Source organism: Micromesistius poutassou (genome assembly GCF_964030765.1).
Source record: "Micromesistius poutassou genome assembly, chromosome: 9".
In the NCBI taxonomy this organism is placed as follows: Eukaryota; Metazoa; Chordata; class Actinopteri; order Gadiformes; family Gadidae; genus Micromesistius; species Micromesistius poutassou.
In genome coordinates, this window is record NC_140279.1 from 8,814,553 (window position 1) to 8,837,527 (window position 22,975).

Here is a 22,975-nt window from a genome sequence, read left to right on the forward strand (position 1 = left end):
ATAAAATCAAACAATACCCAGGACAGCTTGAAAACTAGGCAGAAACATCTCTATCCCATACTCGTGTCCGTATTAACCCTACATCTCTTCTCAACCAGTGCACCCTGACTACATCTTCCCCCTGGTGCTGACCTGGGCCACCCAGGAGCTCTTTGGGTGCCGTGCTGACGAGGACCTCACAGAGGCCAGCCCTCACAAGCTGCTGAATAAAGAAGACGTGGTGCAGGACATGAAGACTAGGGCGGCAGTGTCCGATTTCAGTCCCGTCAAGCAGTTTGTTCTGGTGAGGATCTGCTTCTTTGTCCCCAGATACAGATTACAAAAGCAAACAACCATGTGTGTGTGTGTGTGTGTGTGCAAGAGCATGTGTGTGTACACAGAGATGGCTGTTTCCTAGCATATGATTAGTGCTGAATGCAGGTGGTGCGTGGGTGGCTTGTTTACTTGTTATCCCTTCCCAAAATTGGTCCATTGTGACGTATTTATCCAGGCCTCAATCCCTTTACCATTTGCACACAAACTATGACAAAAAGTGTCAGGTTTCTATTGAGCCCATTGACCAAAACAAACAAAAAATAATTTATTTGAAACTGAAACTGTAATTGACCAAAATAAATTAAATGTCTGAATGATTGTTATTTGGAACGAAAATCCTTGTTTTAAACTAAGTCCAAAACCCTTGGACCCCATCCGCAGGACTACCCAGATGATGAGATCCTGCTGGTGTTTGACAGGGAGTTCACCTATGGGCAGAGCTTCTACCTGGTTCTCACACCTGAGGCTAAAGAAAGAATCCTTCATGTAAGCCAAAAGCCACGGATATACGCTCCACAACAACAACTCAACCACTCAAATGATGTAATGTTCCTGCTATGATGCACACTGACTCTGTGCTCACAGCCACCGCAGGCCGTGGAGGCGGAGCCGGGAGAGGTTCAAGGGAAGGAGGAGTTGGTGGTGAAGAGCCCAGAGCCTCAGGCCTGGATCTCTCTGGGATCTGAGCTGGAGATAGAAGAAGCTTCCACCAAATTCTCTAGAGACAAGGTGACAGAAAATAAATAAACATTGATTAATTAGTTTGGTGGCCGTCAAAAATGAAATCTGTCAATAAGCCAGTCAATAAGTCCTACCACCTTACTAACTAATGATTCTACATACTTGTCATGTATCTGGTGTGATCCTCCCCAAACACACACACACACACACACAAACACACACACACACACACAGACACACACACACACACACACACACACACACACACACACTATGTAAAGCTCTGAGTGCCTTGAAAAAAATAATTTGTATTTATTATTATTACTCATCCTCATCCTCATCCTCATCCGCTTATCTGGGGTCGGGTCGCGGGGGCAGCAGCTCAAGCAGGGGGCCCCAGACTATCCTTTGCCGGGCCACATTGACCAGCTCTGACGGGGGGATCCCGAGGCGTTCCCAGGCCAGTGTTGAGATATAATCTCTCCACCTAGTCCTGGGTCTTCCCCGGGGTCTCCTCCCCACTGGTCGTGCCTGGAACACCTCCCAAGGGAGGCGTCCAGTGGGCATCCTTACCAGATGCCCGAACCACCTCAACTGACTCCTTTCTAAGCAAAGGAGCAGCGGCTCTAATCCGAGTTCCTCCCGGATGACTGAACTTCTCACCCTATCCCTAAGGGAGAAACCAGCCACCCTCCTGAGAAAACTCATCTCGGCCCCTTGTATCCGCGATCTCGTCCTTTCGGTCATCACCCATCCCTCATGACCATAGGTGAGGGTAGGAACGAAGATCGACCGGTAGATCGAGAGCTTTGCCTTGCGGCTCAGCTCTCTTTTCGTCACAACAGTGCGGTAAAGCGAACGCAATACTGCCCCTGCTGCTCCGATTCTCCGGCCAATCTCCCGCTCCATCGTACCCTCACTCGCGAACAAGACCCCGAGGTACTTAAACTCCTTCACTTAGGCTAAGGACTCATTTCCTACCCGGAGAAGGCAATCCACCGGTTTCCTGCTAAGAGTCATGGTCTCAGATTTAGTAGTGCTGATCCTCATCCCAGCCGCTTCACACTCGGCCGCCAGCCGATCCAGTGAGTGCTGAAGGTCACAGGCCGATGATGCCATCAGGACCACATCATCTGCAAAGAGCAGTGATGAGATCCTCAGATCACCGAACTGCAACCCCTCCCCACCACGACTGCGCCTCGATATCCTGTCCATGAATATCACAAACAGGATTGGTGACAAGGCGCAGCCCTGGCGGAGGCCAACACCCACCGGGAACGGAACTGACTGGCTGCCGAAAACGCGGACACAGCTCTCGCTTTGGGAGTACAGAGATTGGATGGCCCTGAGGAGTGAACCCCTTACCCCGTACTCCCGCAGCACCTCCCACAGTTTCTCCCGGGTCCCGGTCATATGCCTTCTCCAAATCCACAAAACACATGTAGACCGGATGGGCATACTCCCAGGCCCCCTCCAGGATCCTTGCGAGAGTGAAGAGCTGATCCGCAGTTCCACGTCCAGGGCGGAAACCGCATTGTTCCTCTTCAATCTGAGGTTCGACAATCGGCCGAACCCTCCTTTCCAGCACCTTAGAGTAGACTTTCCCAGGGAGGCTGAGAAGTGTGATACCCCGGTAATTGGCACACACTCTCTGGTCCCCCTTTTTGAACAGGGGAACCACCACCCCGGTTTGCCACTCCTTTGGCACTGTACCAGACTCCCACGCAATGTTGAATAGGCGTGTCAACCAAGACAGCCCCTCAACACCCAGAGCTTTTAGCATTTCTGGCTGGATCTCATCAATCCCTGGGGCTTTGCCACTGCGGAGATGTTTAACTACCTCAGTGACTTCCACCAGGGAAATTGACGACGAAACACCATCAACCTCAAGCTCTGCCTCCATCATAGAGGACGTGTTAGTCGGATTCAGGAGTTCCTCAAAGTGTTCCTTCCAACGTTTGACTACCTCCTCAGTCGAGGTCAACAGAGTCCCACCCTTACTGTACACAGCTTGGATGTTTCCCAGTTTCCCCCTTCTGAGGTGTCGGATGGTCTTCCAGAAACACTTTGGTGCCGACCGAAAGTCCTTCTCCATGTCCTCTCCGAACTTCTCCCACACCCGCTGCTTAGCCTCCGACACGGCAGCGGCTGCAGCCCTTCGAGCCCGCCGGTACCCTGCAACTGCGTCAGGAGTCCTCCGGGATAACATACCCCGGAAGGCCTCCTTCTTCAGTCGGACGGCTTCCCTGACCACCGGTATCCACCACGGTGTCCGAGGGTTACCGCCCCTTGAGGAACCTAAGACCCTGAGGCCACAGCTCGCCGCCGCAGCTTCAGCAATGGAGGCTTTGAACACCGCCCACTCCGGCTCAATGCCCCCAACCTCCACAGGGATGCTAGAAAAGCTCAGCCGGAGGTGTGAGTTGAAGATCTCTAGGACGGGGGCCTCCTCCAGACGTTCCCAATTCACCCGCACTACCCGTTTGGGCTTACCAGGTCTGTCCAGCCTCTCCCCCCATTCGCTGATCCAACTCACCACCAGATGGTGGTCGGTTGACAGTTCCGCCCCTCTCTTCACCCGAGTGTCCAAAACATAAGGCCTCAGATCAGCTGACACGATCACGAAATCGATCATTGATCTTCGGCCTAGGGTACTCTGGTACCAGGTACACTTATGAGCACCCTTATGTTCAAACATGGTGTTCGTTATGGACAATCCATGACTAGCACAGAAGTCCAGTAACAAACGACCACTCGGGTTTAGATCAGGGAGGCCGTTCCTCCCCACCACGCCTCTCCAGGTGTCTCCATCGTTGCCCACGTGGGCGTTGAAGTCTCCCAGCAGAACTACGGAGTCCCCTACCGGAGCCCCATACAGGACTCCATTCAGGGTCTCCAAGAAGGCCGAGTACTCTGAACTGCTGTTCGGTGCATACGCACAAACAACAGTCAGAGTTTTCCCCCCCACCACCCTTAGGCGTAGGGAGGCGACCCTCTCGTCCACCGGGGTAAACTCCAACACCGCGGCGCTCAGCCGGGGATTTATGAGTATCCCCACACCCACCCGGCGCCTCACGCCCTGGGCAACTCCAGAGAAGAATAGTGTCCAACCCCTATCCAGGAGTACGGTACCAGAGCTGAGACTGTGCGTAGAGGTAAGCCCCACCAGATCTAACTGGTAACGCTCCACCTCCCTCACAAGCTCCGGTTCCTTTCCCCACAGTGAGGTGACGTTCCACGTCCCCAGAGCCAGCTTCTGCCGCTCGGGTCTGGTCCGTCGGGACCCCAGACTTTCACTGCCACCCATGTGGCAGCGCACCCGACCCCAGCGGGTCTCCCTGCAGGTGGTGGGCCCACAGGACGAAGAGGGAGGGGGTGCCACGTAGCTTTTTCCGGGCTCCGTGGCAAACCCGGCCACCAGGCGCTCGCCGGCAAGCCCTCCGTCTGGGCCTGGCTCCAGACGGGGTCCCAGGGCTTCTTCCGGGCAGGGTCTCTCTTCCTCTTTCTTGCATGTTCATTGGGGTCTTGGTGAACCATTCTTAGTCTGGCCCCTCACCTGAGACCACTCTGCCATGGGAGACCCTACCAGGAGCACATGGCTCCAGACAACACAGCCCTTAGGTTCACAGGGACACGCAAACCTCTCCACCATGATAAGGTGACGGATCCAGGAGAGGTTATTATTACTATACTAACTAAATCTATGCCTCCTCAATCAGCTGAGATACAAGGTCTCCAGGGCACGGAGGGACTTTGGAGCTCCCGTGAGTTTCTCTGACCACGTCGCGGTTGAAGACATCCAGTGTGTCTCATTCAAGGATGAAAAGTTCAACATCAAACTGATGGAAAAGGAGTGCGGGGTTCAGGCCATTCCCAGTCTAACTAACAGCAGCGCTCAGACACAGTGGTAGGAAAATAAAACATTGATTTGATTATAAACATATATAAATATTAAACTGTTTAAAACATGGCACAATTAATCAATAGGTAATGTTGGATTCTTCTTTTAATGCATTCAGACGGTTTTGAGAATACACACAGTAGTATTCTGAGAAATGTCTAAATTAAATTAACAATATGTTTTCACAGGAAATATCCAAAGAATATGTGCACACAGTACGAACCGAGAGGGTTTAGTATGGAAGAAAAAGAAAACTATCTCCACTCTGAGAAGCTGAGAAAGTTTATGAACTCAGTGGCCCCCAGGTAAAACTTTGGATGATGGATGGCCTCTCTTTTCTGCACAGCACTGGGAACATTGTATTACGTGGATGACCAAATGCTACTTGAAGTTAATATATCATACAGCAGCGGTGTTCGAGGACTCACACCCATTGTTAGTCGGGTCAATTTTTGTTTAGCCTTTAATCTCAGTAACAGTCTCAAAGGGCTTCAGCTGTGATCAGATGACAGAACATAATTTTTTCATTTGTTGTATGATAACATGCAAAACAAAACATACTCTCATATATAACATATTTGTTTTTTTCTGGTACTGCTTTTAAAGTGCTGCTTTTAAATGATCTTAAAGTCAGCTAATAAACGTCCTAAAAGTCAAAAACAGCAAAGCTTCATTCAGCTGCATTGTCGCCGTAATGTGATTGTAAGCTAATTGGACACAACCTTTGCCACGTGAGTGGAAATTGATAACCTGAAATAACATGAAATTACAACAGGTTGGAACATCATTTTATTTTACGGAATTCTCTTGTACCTTCAAAATGAAATAGTAAAGGTTATCACATCATTCATTAACTAAGTCTCTACAATGTACTTCAGGAGAAATAAACCACAAAACAATCACAATCCATAATTTATTTGTACCATACAGTTACATAATTGTTCTAACGTTGTTCCTTTCTGTACATACACATAAACTTATATATATATATATAAACACTGCCACGTGCAGAAACAATATATATATATCTATAGTTTCTGTACAATATATATATATTGTTTCTGCACGTGGCAGTGTTTTCGAGGCCCTCCAGCAGAACCACATAATGGACGTGTTTGTGGATGACTGGAGGACCCCGGGTGAAGACGTGGTTGGGAAGGTGGACACCCACCTCAAGGAATACCAGTCCTTTACTGACCTCAACTACAGCAAAGACAAGACCATCAGCCACATCAACTGGCACCCCAGCATCAATGGTGAGACCCCCCCTCCGACCCACCCCTAGTCTGCTCAGAGAACTGATCCATCTGAATTCACCTGTGAAATTGCTAAAGACTGTTATGCTATATATATTTGTGTGTCGGTTGTAAACTTTGTATATATATAGACAGTCTTCCTGGGTTTCAAAGGCACCACCTATTGCAGGTAGACTGGAGGATTGTGTTTGATATCATCTTACATCTTTGTATCCACTTTGGCTAAGTAGCCTGTAAATAACCAACCATTTTGGGGCCCAATATATTCCACTAGTTTCTTCAAATTAAAGCCTCAATATTGTCATTCTCCAATAGACAAGCAGACCAGTATGAAAGCTGCTAAACATGGGGTGCATAAATCATATGATCCTTGTTTTAAGCCCAGGAGGAGCACTGCTTATGTGCAGTATAGAGATGGCTTCAGAGGGGTGTGTGTGTGTGTGTGTGTGTGTGTTCCACAGGCATCGTGGCAGTGGCCATGGTGGAGAGGGCCTCTCTTGAGGAACGCATCGACAACTCCACTAAGCTGCTCCTAAAGCACCCCCTCGTTCTCTTCTGGAGTTTCTCTGACCCCATCAAACCACAGGTATGTGTGTGTGTGTGTCTCTCTCTCTCTCTCTCTCTCTCTCTCTCTCTCTCACTCTCTCTCTCTCTCTCTCTCTCTCTCTCTCTCTCTCTCTCTCTCTCTCTCTCTCTCTCATACACTTATAGGATGGATTTGCTTTGAGCTGTCTTTCAGGCATCGCTTGTTTGTTTGAGATACCTGAAACTTCTCCATCGATCTACCCTCCCCCCATGGATGATTGGTCATATATTGGTCATATAAAATAGTAGCAATAGAAGAGACCAAACAAGAAAATATATGGAAGTCTTCAGCTCAAACTGTTAAAGCTTACTTTTACTGCTGCTTGAAACCTAGCAGCTTAGCATTCAAAGAATCATGCCACTACAGCAAAGACAAGGAAACTGCTACACAAACACAAACCCTGGTGAAATCATGCTGTTCGTGTTGGACTGCAACACCTATACTCCTCACAGAAGAGCCTACAATAAATAAATATTTGAGAAGGCCTGGTCCGAACACCAAAGTCTCAACTTTGGTGTGCTGTGTGTGTGTGTGTGTGTGTGTGTGTGTGTGTGTGTGTGTGTGTGTGTGTGTGTGTGTGTGTGTGTGTGTGTGTGTGTGTGTGTGTGTGTGTGTGTGTGTGTGTGTGTTCACAGTTGCTGCTGGAGTGCCCAGATGACGTCTTGGCCTTTGAGTTCTGCCCCTCTGATCCAAATATTATTGTTGGCGGCTGCATGAATGGCCTGGTACTGAGTGTGACTTGTGTGTGTCACTCTGTTAATCTTTGTGTGTGTGTGTGTGTGTGTGTGTGTGTGTGTGTGTGTGTGTGTGTGTGTGTGTGTGTGTCTCTCTCTCTGCTTGCTTCTATATATTAACCTCCAACACCAGTCTCCCAGCTTCTCTGTTTTCTTCCTTTCTTCCTTTCTTCCTACAACAACAGAAAGTTAAGATAAATTCTACTTTTGACATTTATCCTCATTCTTATGGAATGAAAAACATTGATACAACCCGCATTGTTTCCATCCGTCCTCTCTGTTTTTATCTAGCCACCTGTCTCTTGCTCCAATGATCTATCGCTGTTTCTCTCTATCCATTGTCTGTCTGTGAGTCTTTCCTTTCCTTGTGTCCTTTATTGCCACTGTTTGCATTTGAAGCACAACCCCAGAGTACAAGAAAAAATACAATCCACTTTATGAAACCTTTATTATCGGTCAATCAGGAGCCTTTGATTGCTTAAAGGGCTGTTTAAATTGCCAATGATCAGATTGGGGTTTTATGTTGTACTCTATGAAGATGTGTGGACTCTGATGTTGTCAGTGTTTGGTATCAGTTAATCCGTTGTGTGTTGTAATAGGTGGTCCTATGGGACATCTCCGCCCATGTGGGTCGCCTGCAGGGAATGCGTCCCTCTGGTGGCCGGAGCACCTCGGTCAGCACCGCAACCTTCGTAAGTAGCCTATATATGTACAGTGATGCCATTGGATATGTGCTGATGGGACCTCACAGTGTACGGTCGTCGACAGTGGATGGATAGAGCGTTGCCTCTGGCAACATGGCAGGAGGTCGAAATAATGTTCATCCTAATAAAGAGGCCATTAAAGGCCATCCGTCCGAGTCCCTAAATCTATCGAATGTTGACCACAATTTTTCTAATATTATAAATGACACTCTGACACCTGTGTCACATTAATACTGTAAAACATGACCTATTAACTATCCAATTATTCATTTTCCAACTATATCTAGGCCCAAGTAGATACATAAACATCTATGTATGTTCATGATCAATTCAATAGTCAGAAAAGCTATATTTATTTATATTTAAGAGCTTATAGAGCCCTTCATGCAGCACAATGCAGAGACATCTCTGCAGGTTTAAACAAGAAAAGGTGATATTTTGTCTTTTTTGTATTGTTAACTAGTACCAATGTCCATATTATTGCTACTAGATATATTAGCTCTCTTTTTTTATTTGTTGCAAAAAAAATGTTGGTCTTACTTTTCTTTTTTTTTCCTCATCTCTTTATTTGGACTAGGTATAGTCTTTCTACATGTGTAAGTTCCACTTGTTAAGCCAAGCTAACAGAATAGCTAAAGCTGTGTGGCCCACTATGGTTACTGTAGAATTCCTGATTGACTTGTCAGAGCGCTGCCACCCCATGGAGCACTATTCAGCACTGTACCCCTTGTGTCTTGCTTTTCTTCCCTTACTCCCCACAAGGACCTTGAAGAAAAGAGGAAGAATGAGGTCCCTGTGGTGCACTACTGTGCCATCTCGGCCATTGAGAGTGGCCACAAAGCACCAATTACAGACGTCCAGTGGCTTCCGGAAACCTTTGAGGTGAGGGAGAGCTGTTATAATGGCAAGGGTGGGGGGAATGGGCTAATGTCAGAGGAACACTGTGCCATCCCATTTCTGTGCTGTGTCTGTGTGTCTGTGTGTCTGTGTGTATGTGGATGTGTGATGCATGTGCATACATGTATGTATTTTAAATCTTTCCAGGCATGCTCATGTGAAATGCATTAAGAAGAGCACTTTATTGATGCCTCCTATAAATCAAACACTAACCCAACATTCATCTGGATCTGGATGGCTGAAACAAGGCAGTAATCAAAGTAGCCCAGGGGAAACTGTAATCCCTTCACACACACACACACACACACACACACACACACACACACACACACACACACACACACACACACAGGGTTCTTGTTTACCATCAACTGCTGACATTAGCTCAACCCCACCGTGCAGATCACTGCTGACCTTGTAACCCTTTCTCCCTGATTAGGTCAGTCGGATGGGCATGCCGCTGGTAAACCCCAACACCACGTGTGTTCAGCTTGTCACCTGCGCGCCTAACTGGTACGTGTAGAACAAACAAAATACATCATGGATACATTGAACTGATAAAGGGCTGTCCCATGTCACATCATTGTATGGACCAGGTATATGAGGTGGATTTGACTTGAAGAAATGGAACCCACTCGTGTCTTGAATCCTAGTTTTGTCGTTGGCAGCATACCTTTCTGACTGTCTTTTCTACATCCATTTCTTATGTATCTGGTATTCAGTCAGCCTGTCCCTTCCAGTGTTGTCACTCTCCCCTCCCCTTTGCTAGTCTTTACGTTTTTTTTCTTCTTTTCTGCCAAACTAGTGCTCACCAGTTGCTTTCTTATTATGGATGTCTTCCGAACTGTCAGTCTGTCCTTCTGTCTGTCTGTCTCTCCGCCTGTCAGTCAGTCATACTTAAGTAAGTCCTCCTCTCTCTCTCTCTCTCTCTCTCTCTCTCTCTCTCTCTCTATCTCTCTCTCTCTCTCTCTCTCTCCCCACCTCCTCAGCTCAGTGATGTTCTGGGATATCCGGGCTCAGAGGGTAGGGGTGCAGTCCCTGTCTGACAAGAAGCGGGTGGAGGATAACCCATACAGCGTCCTGGATACCTTCAGCCACCTGAACCTCACCTGGAAACCGCTGTTCAAGGTTAGAGGACCACTAAGTATGAATGCACCAATAAGGGCCAGTCTTTGGATTGTTCTAGAATAAAAAATGTGGTTGTTGTTTTGAGGGATCTGTTTGTTATATCTTTTAAAGATCCCATGGCATGCTACTTTATGAATGCTTTTATATAGGTGTTAGTGGGCCCCTAATACAGTATTTGAAGACATTCAAGAAATTCAGCCATGGTGCAGAATTCCAGCCACTACGAGCCAGTCCCACAATGAGCTTTTCACAAACGTGCCGTTTTTTAGAGGCGGTTTAAGGTGGAGGGTGGGGGAGTGGCCCTGAGCAGGGGGCTCCGGCGGGAGACAATCCCGGGCAACAATCCCGGGCAACAATCCCTTTCTCCTCCATGTCGCGGTTCAGTCTGTCCTTCAGGGAGTCAAAGCCAAAGTTCCTTTCCCCCAATTCCTTCTCAACCATGGCCGAGATAACCCCCACTCCGAGTCTTGTTGTGGAAGTCTACCAAGTCTACCAAAGGCTACCAGAGACGTCAGAGAACCCGAGGCAGTCTAGTCTTTTCACCAAATGCAAGCTTTACACAAGCTTGCGTTATTGTGTTGTCCTACGGTTATCCAAACAGTACACATGTGGCACTCGCACAGTCATAGCTCATTGTCTCATTGGCGGGCCAAATTCTCTGGGCAGGCAAAGCAGAGAAAGGGGAGGTAACCTGGCCCCTTATGACAACATATATGACGACACACCTAACACCATTTCTAGCCACTGGGGGACTAAAGGCAGGCTAGGGGAACTCATAAAACTCAGAAAACGTCATAAAGTAAAATGTTCATGCCATGATGTGAAATGTTCATGCTATTTAAAGGTCACGCCATGACCTTTAAATTTAATTTTTTTTTTTTAACTTTTAATTTTAAGGAGCTGTAGGTATGGTAGGGCTATTGTTTGGGTGTCATTGTATTTAAATGACAAATCCTCCTTCAGCTATTAGGGTGTGAAATGCTCTGTGAGAATATGTGTTTGGAGTTGATAGCACCTGCCGCTGTATTAGCCCATTTTGATTTAAGACTGCTCCCAGTAAGGGCCAGTAAGGGCTAGGGATGTGAATAACTCAAATTTTTCATGGTCGAATAATCAGTGGGTGGTATGAACGAATAATCGATTATTCTATGTGTGCCGACATTCACAAAGGCAGCCATGGATCATCTGCAAGAAATCACTTAATATCTTAAACGCAAAAAAAACAAACTTTAACAGTGATCAGTGTTTGTGTTGTAATAGTGCTACAGAACCAACATTAGTTCCGTCCGTTAATTCTTGTTTATTTGAATGGGAAAAAATGTTAACGGTCCAAAAGTTAAAAATTTGACCCTCGGGAACGAATAATCTAATAATCGAATATTCTGACCCGTAAGGGCATCCCTTCTGTATCTCTGTGTCTATCAAATCTTCCCTAAAGGAGCCTTAAGGAGACATTGAGGTTGAACCCACGATCACTATGCTCTCCTGCTCACAGACTGGAACCTCCCCCCTTTACAGGTGACTCTGCCGAGGATTGACAGCAGTGCAGCACGGCTCCCATACAGCCCCTTGAAGTTCAGCTTGCAACACAACTGCCGGGACAGACACACAGGTAGACACACTGCATAGAGGTGTTAACTACCAGCTGTTGGCTGATCCAATGTACACTCAAGGCATACACACCGATATTGCAAATGTCAAAAGGTCAAACAATGAATGAAAATGAAAGTCTGAATGAAAGTGTGGACTTTGAGTTTGGATTTGGAAAATGTTGTTGTGACTGTTAAATACAGGCCAGAGAACAGAATGTTAATTCAACTATGAGTTTTCAATTATTAATACTAAAGCAGTATACATAGCAGTGAAGTCAAATCAAGGCAACTTTATTTATATAGCACATTTCATGCACAAGGCAGACTCAATGTGCTTCAAATAAAACCATACAATCATACAATAAAATAAAACAGGAATACAAATAAATGCATAAAATACATTTAACAACTTGATTAAAAATAATCAATAAAAAAAATAGATTGAAAGATATTTGCATAAAATAATAAGTTAAAATAGCATTATAGTTTAGAAATCGAAGGTGAACACACCCTATGTGCCACTTAAGGGTTCTTGTCCCATTGTTGACCGTATATATGTTTTAATGAGTTTCAGTTTAGGCAATGACCCACTCATATGTGAGGAGTTATTATTCATGCTCAGTGTGTATTGACTATTCCTGTTGTTGAGTGCAATGATCATGGCAAGCTGCATATTTATAGGAATAAGGAATAGATAAATAATAATAGATTAATGGTTGTTTAATTTCTAAAGATTGAAAGTGGAATCTTTCTGAATTTTCTAAATTATCAGCCACATTATTGAGTGTGAGAACATTAAGATAAACAATAAAGATAAATATGTAGAGGAATATTAGAAAGGGAGAAACCCTGGAGTGGGATGTACTGTTTCTTTCAGACACATAGGCTTGTGATTTGTCGTCTGCAATCACAGATGTATCAAATTCAAAAAGTGTTCATCAAATTCAATCCCGTGTTGGAATCCACAGACTGTCATAATGGGTTCAGCAAGCCCAGTGATCAGTGGGGCGTGTAGGCCGACCTCACCTCACCTCACCCCAACCAGCGCATCAGCCCCACAAACCTCCCTGAGGCCCTCCACCCCCTCACTCCTGGATCTCTTCTCCTGCTTCCCTCCCCATCCCTCCTCCACCCCCTCTCTTACCTTCTCCGGTTTCAACCCACTTTATTAAGCAACAGAAAGCCAGACAAGGCTCTCATAGAAGTAGCATTAGGCACGTTGACTGTCAGCTCTTTGCATATGCCGTCCGGCAAGAATAGACCTGTCTTTGTATGCGCCACCGCCGTAAACATGCGCCTTCCATGTCTGGTGCTCGCAGAATGAATGCAACCTCCTCACGCAGGCATAAGTCAGCCTTGTTGGTACGTAAACCGAAGGCTCCGGTCTGTTGTCATGTTGTATCAAAGCACCTTGTAATGAATAACTTGATCCCACTTGAGATGGATCTGATTGCGTAGATAGTTGCATGCCCCCCACTTGGTGTCTCTGAGAATAGCCCCTCTCACTTGAATCTGTTACTTTGCCAAAGCAGGTTGCAAGATTTTCTCTTTCTATGAAGTTTCTTTTCACTTGAGTTTGTATGGACATAATCGGAGATGATCATTCATCCCTCACCTGTACTAGTGGACAGGGTGAACTATGGTAGGCAGCTCCGCTGATAAGGAAGTGTGAACAAATGTTCCTGTTGCTCTTAATGAGTTTTTGTGATGTTAAAAATACATGTAGGTATTCTCTCCCCGTCTCTCCAAAGCATCTTAATTATACCACCTCTCACTGTAGTTCTCTTCCTTCTTTCATCACCCCCTTCCATGCCACTAGTTTCAGGTCATTTTCAGCAGTGGCTCCTGAGCTGGCCACTTGGTTGGGCGAGGGGGGGGATTAATGCAAGATTTATGCAATGTGCAAGCTAGAACAATGTTGTCACGTTACTAAAATAAGAGCGGAATTAAGTGCCTTTTTTCGAGGCACTTCAATGGCAAGAGGAAGGAATACCAGCAGTATGGAGCTCCATCCTGGCAGTGGTGGATCTTGAAGGCCATGTCCGAAAGAGGGTTAGGCTTCTCGGACACTTTCCACAGACACCGTGGCCCATCCATGATTTAAAGAAGAGATTCTCAAGATTCGCAACCCATGATGAGTGGGGGGTGAAGGGCATTTTGAGTCTTTTATCCTTTCATCCTTTATTGACCTTTATTTTTGGATAGACGCCCATGAATTAACTAATGTTTCAATGTTTATTCAGGAGCTTGACCCAGCCAGCTCCTCCTTCTTATATTGAAGAGGAGCAAACTGCATATGTACTTTGCATGAGAGTCAATAGGCAAAGATTCTTATGCCCCATGCCTGAAATACAGGACCTTTCAGGACCTTATTTTAATTAGTTTTAATTCAGATTATACATCTTGACTCACATTTCATATATATATATATATTTAAGACTTAATCAATGAATGTCTTCTTCTTGAATGTGGGGAGTGAAGGGGCGGCACCCTAGCCTAGCGCCCTCAACTGGCACCCTAGAGCATTCTCCTGGCACCCTAGCGCCTTCTCCTGGCACCCTAGCGCCTTCTCCTGGCACCCTAGTGCCTTCTTCTGGCAGCCTAGCGCCTTCTCCTGGCCAGCTCCCATCCTTTTTATTCAGCTTGTTTAGTTCATACAAAGTTTTTTCATCTTTTCGATGCTTCTGTGGAACTTTGTCCAAATTTCCCCATTTTTTTTCGGTCTGGCTTCTTCAGGTCCTTGCACCATTTGTCAGGACCCTTTGCAAGAAGTATGTTTATGAATACACGGGGGGCGAATGTTTTGACTAATTTAACTTGGTTAGGACTTCTACATTAATTTAACTGATTACGGACAGAGAGGTAGAACTATTTCATTATCAAAGAGATGTGAAAAGAAGTGTTGAGCTCTTCCCTATCTTCCCTGCTGTGTGTCCTCCACACAGACATGGTGTCCATGCATGTAGAAAGAGGCGAGACCCCCCTGGATTACAGTAACCTCCGAGTGCCTTCAGCAAAGAACCCCAAACCTCTGGCAGACTTCAACACCAAGTTCTATGTCGGCACAGAGGTAAGGTGTACCCGAGGTGTTGTGAATGTTACTAGAGCCTCTAATGGGGGGCTAGCTTTGCTATGATATAAGGTCATTTTTCCTTATATCTTGTATTATATTTATTATATTATGTTAAGATTATTTTTTCCTTTCGAGTTATTTTTTTTTGATTTTCCCAAAGGAAAATATAAAAAATTGTGTTTGTATTAAGTATAAGAAACCAACCTAAAATTGAAACTTTTCAACTAGCTTGTAGATTAAAATATCCTAGACATTCAACAGTCAATGCTGATCGATAGTGATTTCAATAATGTAATTAATAAAATCACATCCTTTATACATTATATATTCTACAAACAAAAAATGCTGAACCTCACCCTTTGTTTACAATAATCTTTATCACTCCCAAAAATGCCCGCCGCGCTACGCAAGTGGCCACTAATTTGTGACACACAGTTGCACAGGTAGTTAGAATGGACAGAACACTGTAATTACGTTTTTTTTTATTCTAAAAAGTCTCCCCTCTTCTAACTGGAAGAGTCTTACACCTTGATAGCTTGATTGCTTAAAGGGATAGATCAGGATTTTGGTCATCGGGTCTCATTTCCAAGTGAGCCAGTGTGTTATTTATCATTGGTCACCGTTTTCAACACTTTTCATTCAGTCCTTCTAGTTGCAGAAATCGCTGGTGCTAGGCTAGCACAACTCGAGGGGAACTGCTAGCCTGCCAATAAAAACAGTTTTACCCACTCCTGAGGCAAACCAATTATAATTCCAGACTATCGATGTAAATGTCTGTGTTGATAGAATAGTGTTAGAAATAAACTTACCCTTGCATCGCATTGCATTTAGTTTATAATCCCTGTAGTTGGAAGCAAGCTACGGCAGCGGCGGACTGATATTACCTGGAGTGCGCTTCTCTGTTTACCTTCGGCTGTAGTGAATTGGTTGCTACACTGGAGCAAAGTGAAATTCCGCCGCTGCTGAGAAAGTAGTCCCCCAAAATGTAATGTGATCATTGCGATAAAAGGATAGTTTTATTTCTAATATTATTCTATCAACACAGACATTTACATTGATAGTCGGGCATTATAATTGGTTTGCATCGGGTGTACTTTGGAGTGGGTAAAACTGTTTTTATTGGCAGGCTAGCAGTTCCCCTCGACTTGCGCTAGCCTAGCACCAGCGATTTCTGCAACTAGAAGGACTGAATGAAAAGTGTTGAAAACAGTCTCCAATGATAAATAACACACTGGCTCACTTGGAAATGAGACCCGATGTCCAAAATCCTGAACTATCCCTTTAAGCAATGTGTAAGATAGAAGTCTAGCGAGTCTAGCAAATGTTATCTCTATCAATGCCGTAGATATTTATCAAGTCATGACATTGAAAAGAGTTTGGAATGCTCTAGGGACCCTTTAACACATGAAAGTTGTTAAAATATTACGTTGACAAAAATTATTAATTATTAATTACAACTAAACTGTGTTACTGGTGTGAGACTGGGTTTAATGGACATGGTTGGTTTCAGTTTTTGAGGTCTGCTGCAAAAATCTGAAAAATCTGATTGTTGTTTTGACATATCCAAATTATGCCGATTGAAATGCATTGGTTAAATGTCCTTTGTACAAGAAAAAGTCGGAGAAAATCTCCTATTCAAAATGGGTTTACAATTTCTTTCTGTATAGCATGAAAAAAAGTCAGAAAATCATGCTCTGGGACACGATTCAATATATTAATTTTTGTGAGCATGAGCACAGAACGCGTGATACCGGGTTGACAGCAATACGCAGTTGCAATGCATATATTTACAGAATAGATGAGTTTACTAATATGTTAGTTACCAAAACCACACAATTTATAAATTCTAAAAATTATTAAATTAAATATTATTAATTAATTTTATAAATTATTTTAAATATAATTAAAACTGCGAGCAGTGTTGAGGGAGTCAAGCTGATAAACTAATTAAACAAAATTAAAACATAACCTATCAAGTTTGGTTATGATATGTCAAAGGGCTGCTGAGAAACAGGCTTACTTCCTGTTTGGCGGCTTCGTGGTCAAACTTGATTGGCTGTCGCGGCCAAACGGTTGTGAATTTGAAAAAGCTGTTTGACACAAGTGTTCAGCTTGGTCTGAAGATCATGTATGGTAAGTTTCATGAAGATTCGACAGAATTTGTGGCCCGTGGATATGTACTATTGATTTTGACAACTTTCAACACGGTGGCCAAATTCTGATGTTTCCATGAAAAATACTTCATGAGCTATATGGGAAGGTCTGACAGTATCACCAGACATTGAACATTTGTTTGAAATATACTCATGTGAAGAGAGAAGAGTTAAAACACATATTCATTATTAACAGCGCCCCCTAGAGGTCAAATGTCACCAAATTCATTGAGTGTACCCATGATGATGTCATGGATCTATGTACCAAGATTGGTTATGATATGTCAAAGGGCTGCTGAGAAATTGGCTTATTTCCTGTTTGGCAGCTTTGTGGTCGAATTTGATTGGCTGTCGTGGATATTTTCGTGACAATTCATTTACCAGCTCTATGGGGAGGTCTGATAGTATCACCAGACATTGGAAATTTGTTTGAAATATACTCATGTGAAGAGAGAGGAGTTAAAACACATAATCATTAATTATAGCGCCCCCTAGAGGTCAAAGGTCACCAAACCTAATGAGCGTCTCCTTGATGATGTCATGGGTCTATTTACCAAGTTTGGTTATGATATGTCAAAGGGCTGCTGAGAAATTGGCTTACTTCCTGTTTGGCGGCTTTGCGGTCGAATTTGATTGGCTGTCACGGCCAAACGGTTTTGAAATTCAAAAATCTGTTGGATAACTTTTGTGAAGCATGGTCTGAACATGATCTGTGCCAAGTTTCGAGATGATTGGACAAAATTTGTGATGTGTGAAACATTTTGAAGGTTTTTGACATAAACCAAGACGGCGGAAAATCTATCCTGACGCAAAATGACGTCATAGGGTGCGTTGAACTCGGCTTGGCCCAAGGATTCCAATGATGCCTTGTTTGTGAATATTGGATGAATGGGTCAAAAGTTATGAACTTGAATGCATGTCCAACTTTGACCTGTTGGTGGCGCTAGAGCTCATGGGCTAGCGGCCTCAGATTTGCTGTGAGGGCTTATGGGACTGTCCTGAATCAGTGTGCCAAATTTCACAACTTTTTACCATGGGGTTCTATGGGCTGCCATAGACTCCAATGGCAGCATAATAATAATAGGAATACTTACGAAAACAATAGGTTGTCCAGCAGCTTCGCTGCTTGACTCCCAAATACACTAGTCTTAAATAGAATGTGTGATGGCACAGTTGACCAACGTCACTGTTTTGTTTGTTTTTCTCTATCCAGGACGGGGAGCTGATCTATACTGACTGGAAGCTGGAGAAAGATAACGACTCTGGGAGGCTGTTGAGTCAGTAGTGTGGAGCACTGTTGCTTATCCATCCATCACATTTGTTTTGCAATTAAGTGCTGCTCGGTAATAGCTCAACAGTGTGCAACAACAACATGAAGTCCGGTTGCTGGAGGGCCTAACAGCTAAAGTCCTGTGGAGAGTGTGAAAGGATCTATTTAATCAGTGTGACAGTTTCTTTCTTGTAACTTTCTCCCCCCGGGAAGTATTTGTTGAGGTTAGCCACTGTAGTCGTCTCTAGGAAACGACAGGGAATTTATATAATAATGAAAATAGGCTATTAAAGCCATCTTTTAAAATGATAGAACCGTCAATAACTATATCCTCTTGGATTGGAAAGTGAGATTATTGGATCACTTTGCTGATAAATTGCCCTTTTTGTCTCAGCTTATAATTGTATTTTTCAAGAAAAAAAAGGTAAAATCCTTGTGACTCTTGCTGTGCGTCGGCCATAAGTGTATGTAAGGGAAAATAGCATTTTGATAACTTGTCTGGCAGACATGAGACTAGCATATATGAATGCATTCATTAGAGCTGACCTGCCTAGCTAAATGCATTAATTAGAGTTCACTAACATGGATTAATGCATTCATTAGAGCTGAATAGCATAGATTCATGTATTCATTAGAGCTGACTAGCATAGATCTATACATTCATAAGATCTGACTAACTTTTCATGCTCTCTCACTTCCTCATACATTTAACACTGTTTATATTTTGCCAATTATAACCCTATCTGTATGTCTGTCTTTGCCCTTTTTCCTATTTGTCCGTCTATTTGTCTGTGTCCGTCCTCAGGTTGCAAACCATTGCAATATGTCATGGCCCATGACGGCTTGGTAAACACAGTGCAGCGTTCTCCCTTCTTCAAAGATATTATTCTCACTGTGGGGGGCTGGACCTTCGCCATATGGAAGGAGGGAGTCATGGTAACCAGAGCAAAACTTCACATACAACCGCTAATACATACAAGTAGTTTTCTTAGCATTCACTTTTGAGGATATGTATCATTGAGGTTCAAGTGAACCAAATTCCCAGTTTCAATTCAAACGCTTATTTAAAACTATAAGGTTATTGGTAACTTTCTAGTATTAGTAAATAGTAAATAAAGTACATTTGTAGGTTTATTGCACACATTGATAACCCTAAATAACACAATCAGTGGTAATTTAGCTAATTAAGGGAGTATTTTCTTGCCCTAGCTAGGTTCAGGGGAGTGTCATAAATATATGGCTTGTTAAGCCATTTGAGACAGTACCTGTGATTAAGGGCTACATAAATACAATTTAATTTAATTTAAATTTTTTGAGGATTTCTGTCATTGATATATGAAATAATAAGGTTGCTATCGAATGCGCAGATGTTATGCGTCTGACTGCTATGAGACATATTTTGACATGAATGCAACACATCCACAGGAAGGCGCGCTCATGCAGTCTCCGTGCTCTGAGACGAAATACACAGTGGGCTACTGGTCCCTGACGCGGCCGGCCGTGCTCTTCATCGGCCGGGCAGATGGCAGCATGGAGGTGTGGGACCTGCTGGAGAAGAGCCATGAGCCCTCAGAGGTCCAGAACATCACCATACACAGCATCACCTGCATCAAGCCCTTCTCCTGTGAGTTCCAATGGGGTGCAGCGTTGCCTGTGTTACTTTGCACAATCTAAAGAAGTTAGCCACTCTGGGTTCTGATGAGGAGGATTTACATCAATGTGGTTGCAAAAATACTTAATTAATTATTAATTTGCTGTTAGTTAATTAATGCTGATTAAATATCAGTGTGCATATGTGAAACAGCTTGACTCATGAAGGAGAAAACACTGTCTATCTGAAATATATGTGATTGTAATCACTGGTTCTTATTGGCTAAAATTGAGCCAAGTGATGTCAAATGACAAACTTTGGCAAGCGACACAACACCCAACATATTTGATCAGGAAAAGAGATTGCAGTGACCTGCGTTTGGTACTCTTCCTGTGGTATTATTTTATTTAAGTTGGGTTACTCTTTTAACAAAGGCTTTTTGTAGCTGCTGCCCAAAAAGCTATTATGCCTTCAAGAATGAGAGTAGGAGAATAATATGACTTGGTCGGAGAAGAGGTCCACAGTGGGGTACTACCGGTACATTGCATTGTTTCTACTTCTCTAGTTTTGTGTGGGTTATTTTAACAGAGATATTTTGAAGCACACCTCCATCCATAAAAAGTGGAAAACTCCAGACTGATAACTAATAAAAAATATTGAAACGTAATGTGCTCCATCCATTTATGTGCTTACAGCCAAGCTGCATTTCCTGGCTCTGTCTGATGACCTTGGGACCCTCCATGTGGTTCAGATCCCATGGACCCTCTATAACCCCAGCAGCAACGAGGCAAGACACTCCCACACATAGCCCAGGAGATGGACGGGGTGCAGGGGGAATATGATCATTATGCTGGTTTATGATGCAGATATACAAAGTCCAGTTTGCCATATTGGTTACATCAATGTGATATTAAATGTGATACAGTGGATTGCTTTATGTTTCAAAGTTGAGTGTCAAGTGTTTTGATGGCAATTTGTATCAACATACTATGGAGCAGGGATGGGCAACTGGCGGCCCGCATCCTCACTCAGTGAGGCCAGCAGATAATTTTTTTTTTTTTTTTTTTACAGAAAACTCGATCAAGAAATAATAATAATAATAATAATAATAGATCAATTTTTTATAGCGCGTTTCTAAACACTCAAAGACGCTTTACAAAAAAGGAATACATAGAGACAGTACAGACACTCAAACAAAAGGAAAATGAATAACACGACAACAAAAGACAACACATTAAGAGATGTCAGATGTTGTAGGTGGTCCTGAAGAGATGGGTTTTAAGTTGACTTTTGAATTAAAGTAGAGTATCGGAGTTTCGGATGGCCAGAGGGAGGGAGTTACAGAGGGTAGGGGTGGCGATGGCGAAGGCTCTGTCCCCTAGGGTGCGGTACTTGGTCTTGGTGATGGGGGTGAGAAGGTTGGCATCAGCGGAGCGTAGGCGGCAAGTGGGGGAGTGGCGATGGAGGAGATCTGTTATGTATGAGGGTGCAAGGTTGTTTAGGGCTTTGTAGGTGGTAAGGAGGATGTTGAAGTTGATGCGTTGTTTTATGGGAAGCCAATGAAGTTGACGGAGGATGGGAGTGATGTGTTCTCTGGAGGGGGAGTGAGTAAGCAGTCAGGCAGCAGAGTTTTGTACATATTTCAGTTTTTGAAGAACAGTGGAGGCCATACAGAATGCTATTGCAATAGTCGAGTCTGGAGGTCTCAACAAGAAAAACGTACCTTTCAGTCAAGATGAGAAGCAGAGTATCTGTTCATAGAATTCAAAGGCAAACCCATGTGTCTAGTTTGTTAAGAAACTATATCAGGGTTAGGGTTAGCCATCCATGACTACGCCCCACACACAAATTTAATCACCAGCCGCTACTGATCAAACATATATATACACATATGTTGTTCTTATTTTTCATTATTTTGTAGCTTCTCTCATATCTGATTAGTTGAAGTGTGTGGTCATGTGGCCCTCCGATGGTGATGACGAAAAATGGTGTCCCTCTTAATCATGAAAGTGGCCCATCCCTACTAGACATTTTAATAATATAGTATAGTAGTGGCATAGTAGTATATAGTAGTATATGGCATATAGTATTTGCAATATGCTTTAAACTGTACAATTGCATTTCTGTTTGATGATGTAGCACAAAATAAAATGTATATTGTACATTTTTAAATGAGCAAACAGGTGCCAAATTTCTGCCAAGCATATCTTTGATCATGTTGTTCCACCACTGTCAAACCTGAACTCCCATGCCATTCCACTAGGAAATCTTTGTGAGTGCTGTCTTGACCTTATTTGGTCATTTTTTCATCTTCAGTGCCACAAATCTCTGTCTCGTTGCAGAAACTAAACATTGGGAAGTACTTAGAGAAGGAGGTAGAGAGACTGCTGTACTTCATGAAGAGGAGGGAGATGCGAGGGAAGGAGAAGAACAGCATGGAGGCCGAAGAACAAAGGAAGAAAATGGTGAGTCTGACTGATGGTATAATATAGTTAAGTGGTAGTTTAATATCCACAATCCATTGTTCTAAGCACAATTGAAGACAACATGTTAAACGAGAGAGGTAAATAAGTTATTGTTATGGAAAATAGTGAGTTATGGAGACACAAATAGAGGCGAAGAGAATGCAGTCATTCAGTCAGTCAGATAATACTTAGGTTCATGAGTGGGAGAGGCTGGGCTGTGTGTGTGTATGTATGTATGTATGTATGTATGTGCATGTTTGCATGTGTGCGTGCATGCGTGCGTGTGTGCGTGTGTATAATGGACACCTGGTCATTACTATAGACACATAAATTACACTTTATAAAACGGGTGGCTTAAATCAAGCGATCTGATTGGTTCCCAACTGTTGTATATTGAGCGTATACACACAGCTATGACGCCCGTTCAGTTTACAGAGTTCAGTATCACTCCGCGCCTAACTCTAACTGTTGTTTATTTATATATAAAAGCGATAGCATAGTTCACTGAAGCCTAAAAACATGTTGATTGCTGGAGAGGGTGGAAATGTTGTAAAGCAATAGGCACACGGTCGCCGGCAATTTAGCCTTCTATCGAGTTCACTCCAACTCAATAGTAGGCTAAATTGCCG

At 43.7% G+C, this 22,975-nt stretch overlaps 1 protein-coding gene across 1 annotated transcript; it reads left to right on the plus strand.

The window, feature by feature from the left end:
- Positions 1-106: 106 nt before the first annotated feature.
- dnai3 (dynein axonemal intermediate chain 3) lies at positions 107-22,373 on the plus strand (the record flags this gene model as incomplete). Its single annotated transcript, XM_084472832.1, has 19 exons — positions 107-283; positions 697-801; positions 901-1,044; positions 4,716-4,903; positions 5,086-5,202; positions 5,972-6,153; positions 6,615-6,739; positions 7,375-7,464; positions 8,073-8,165; positions 8,940-9,059; positions 9,514-9,587; positions 10,064-10,202; positions 11,721-11,814; positions 14,761-14,864; positions 18,234-18,297; positions 19,096-19,226; positions 19,716-19,914; positions 20,577-20,668; positions 22,224-22,373. The coding sequence occupies exons 1-19, from the start codon at positions 230-232 to the stop codon at positions 22,371-22,373; spliced, it is 2,265 nt and encodes a 754-aa protein (XP_084328958.1). The 5' UTR covers positions 107-229.
- Positions 22,374-22,975: the final 602 nt, after the last annotated feature.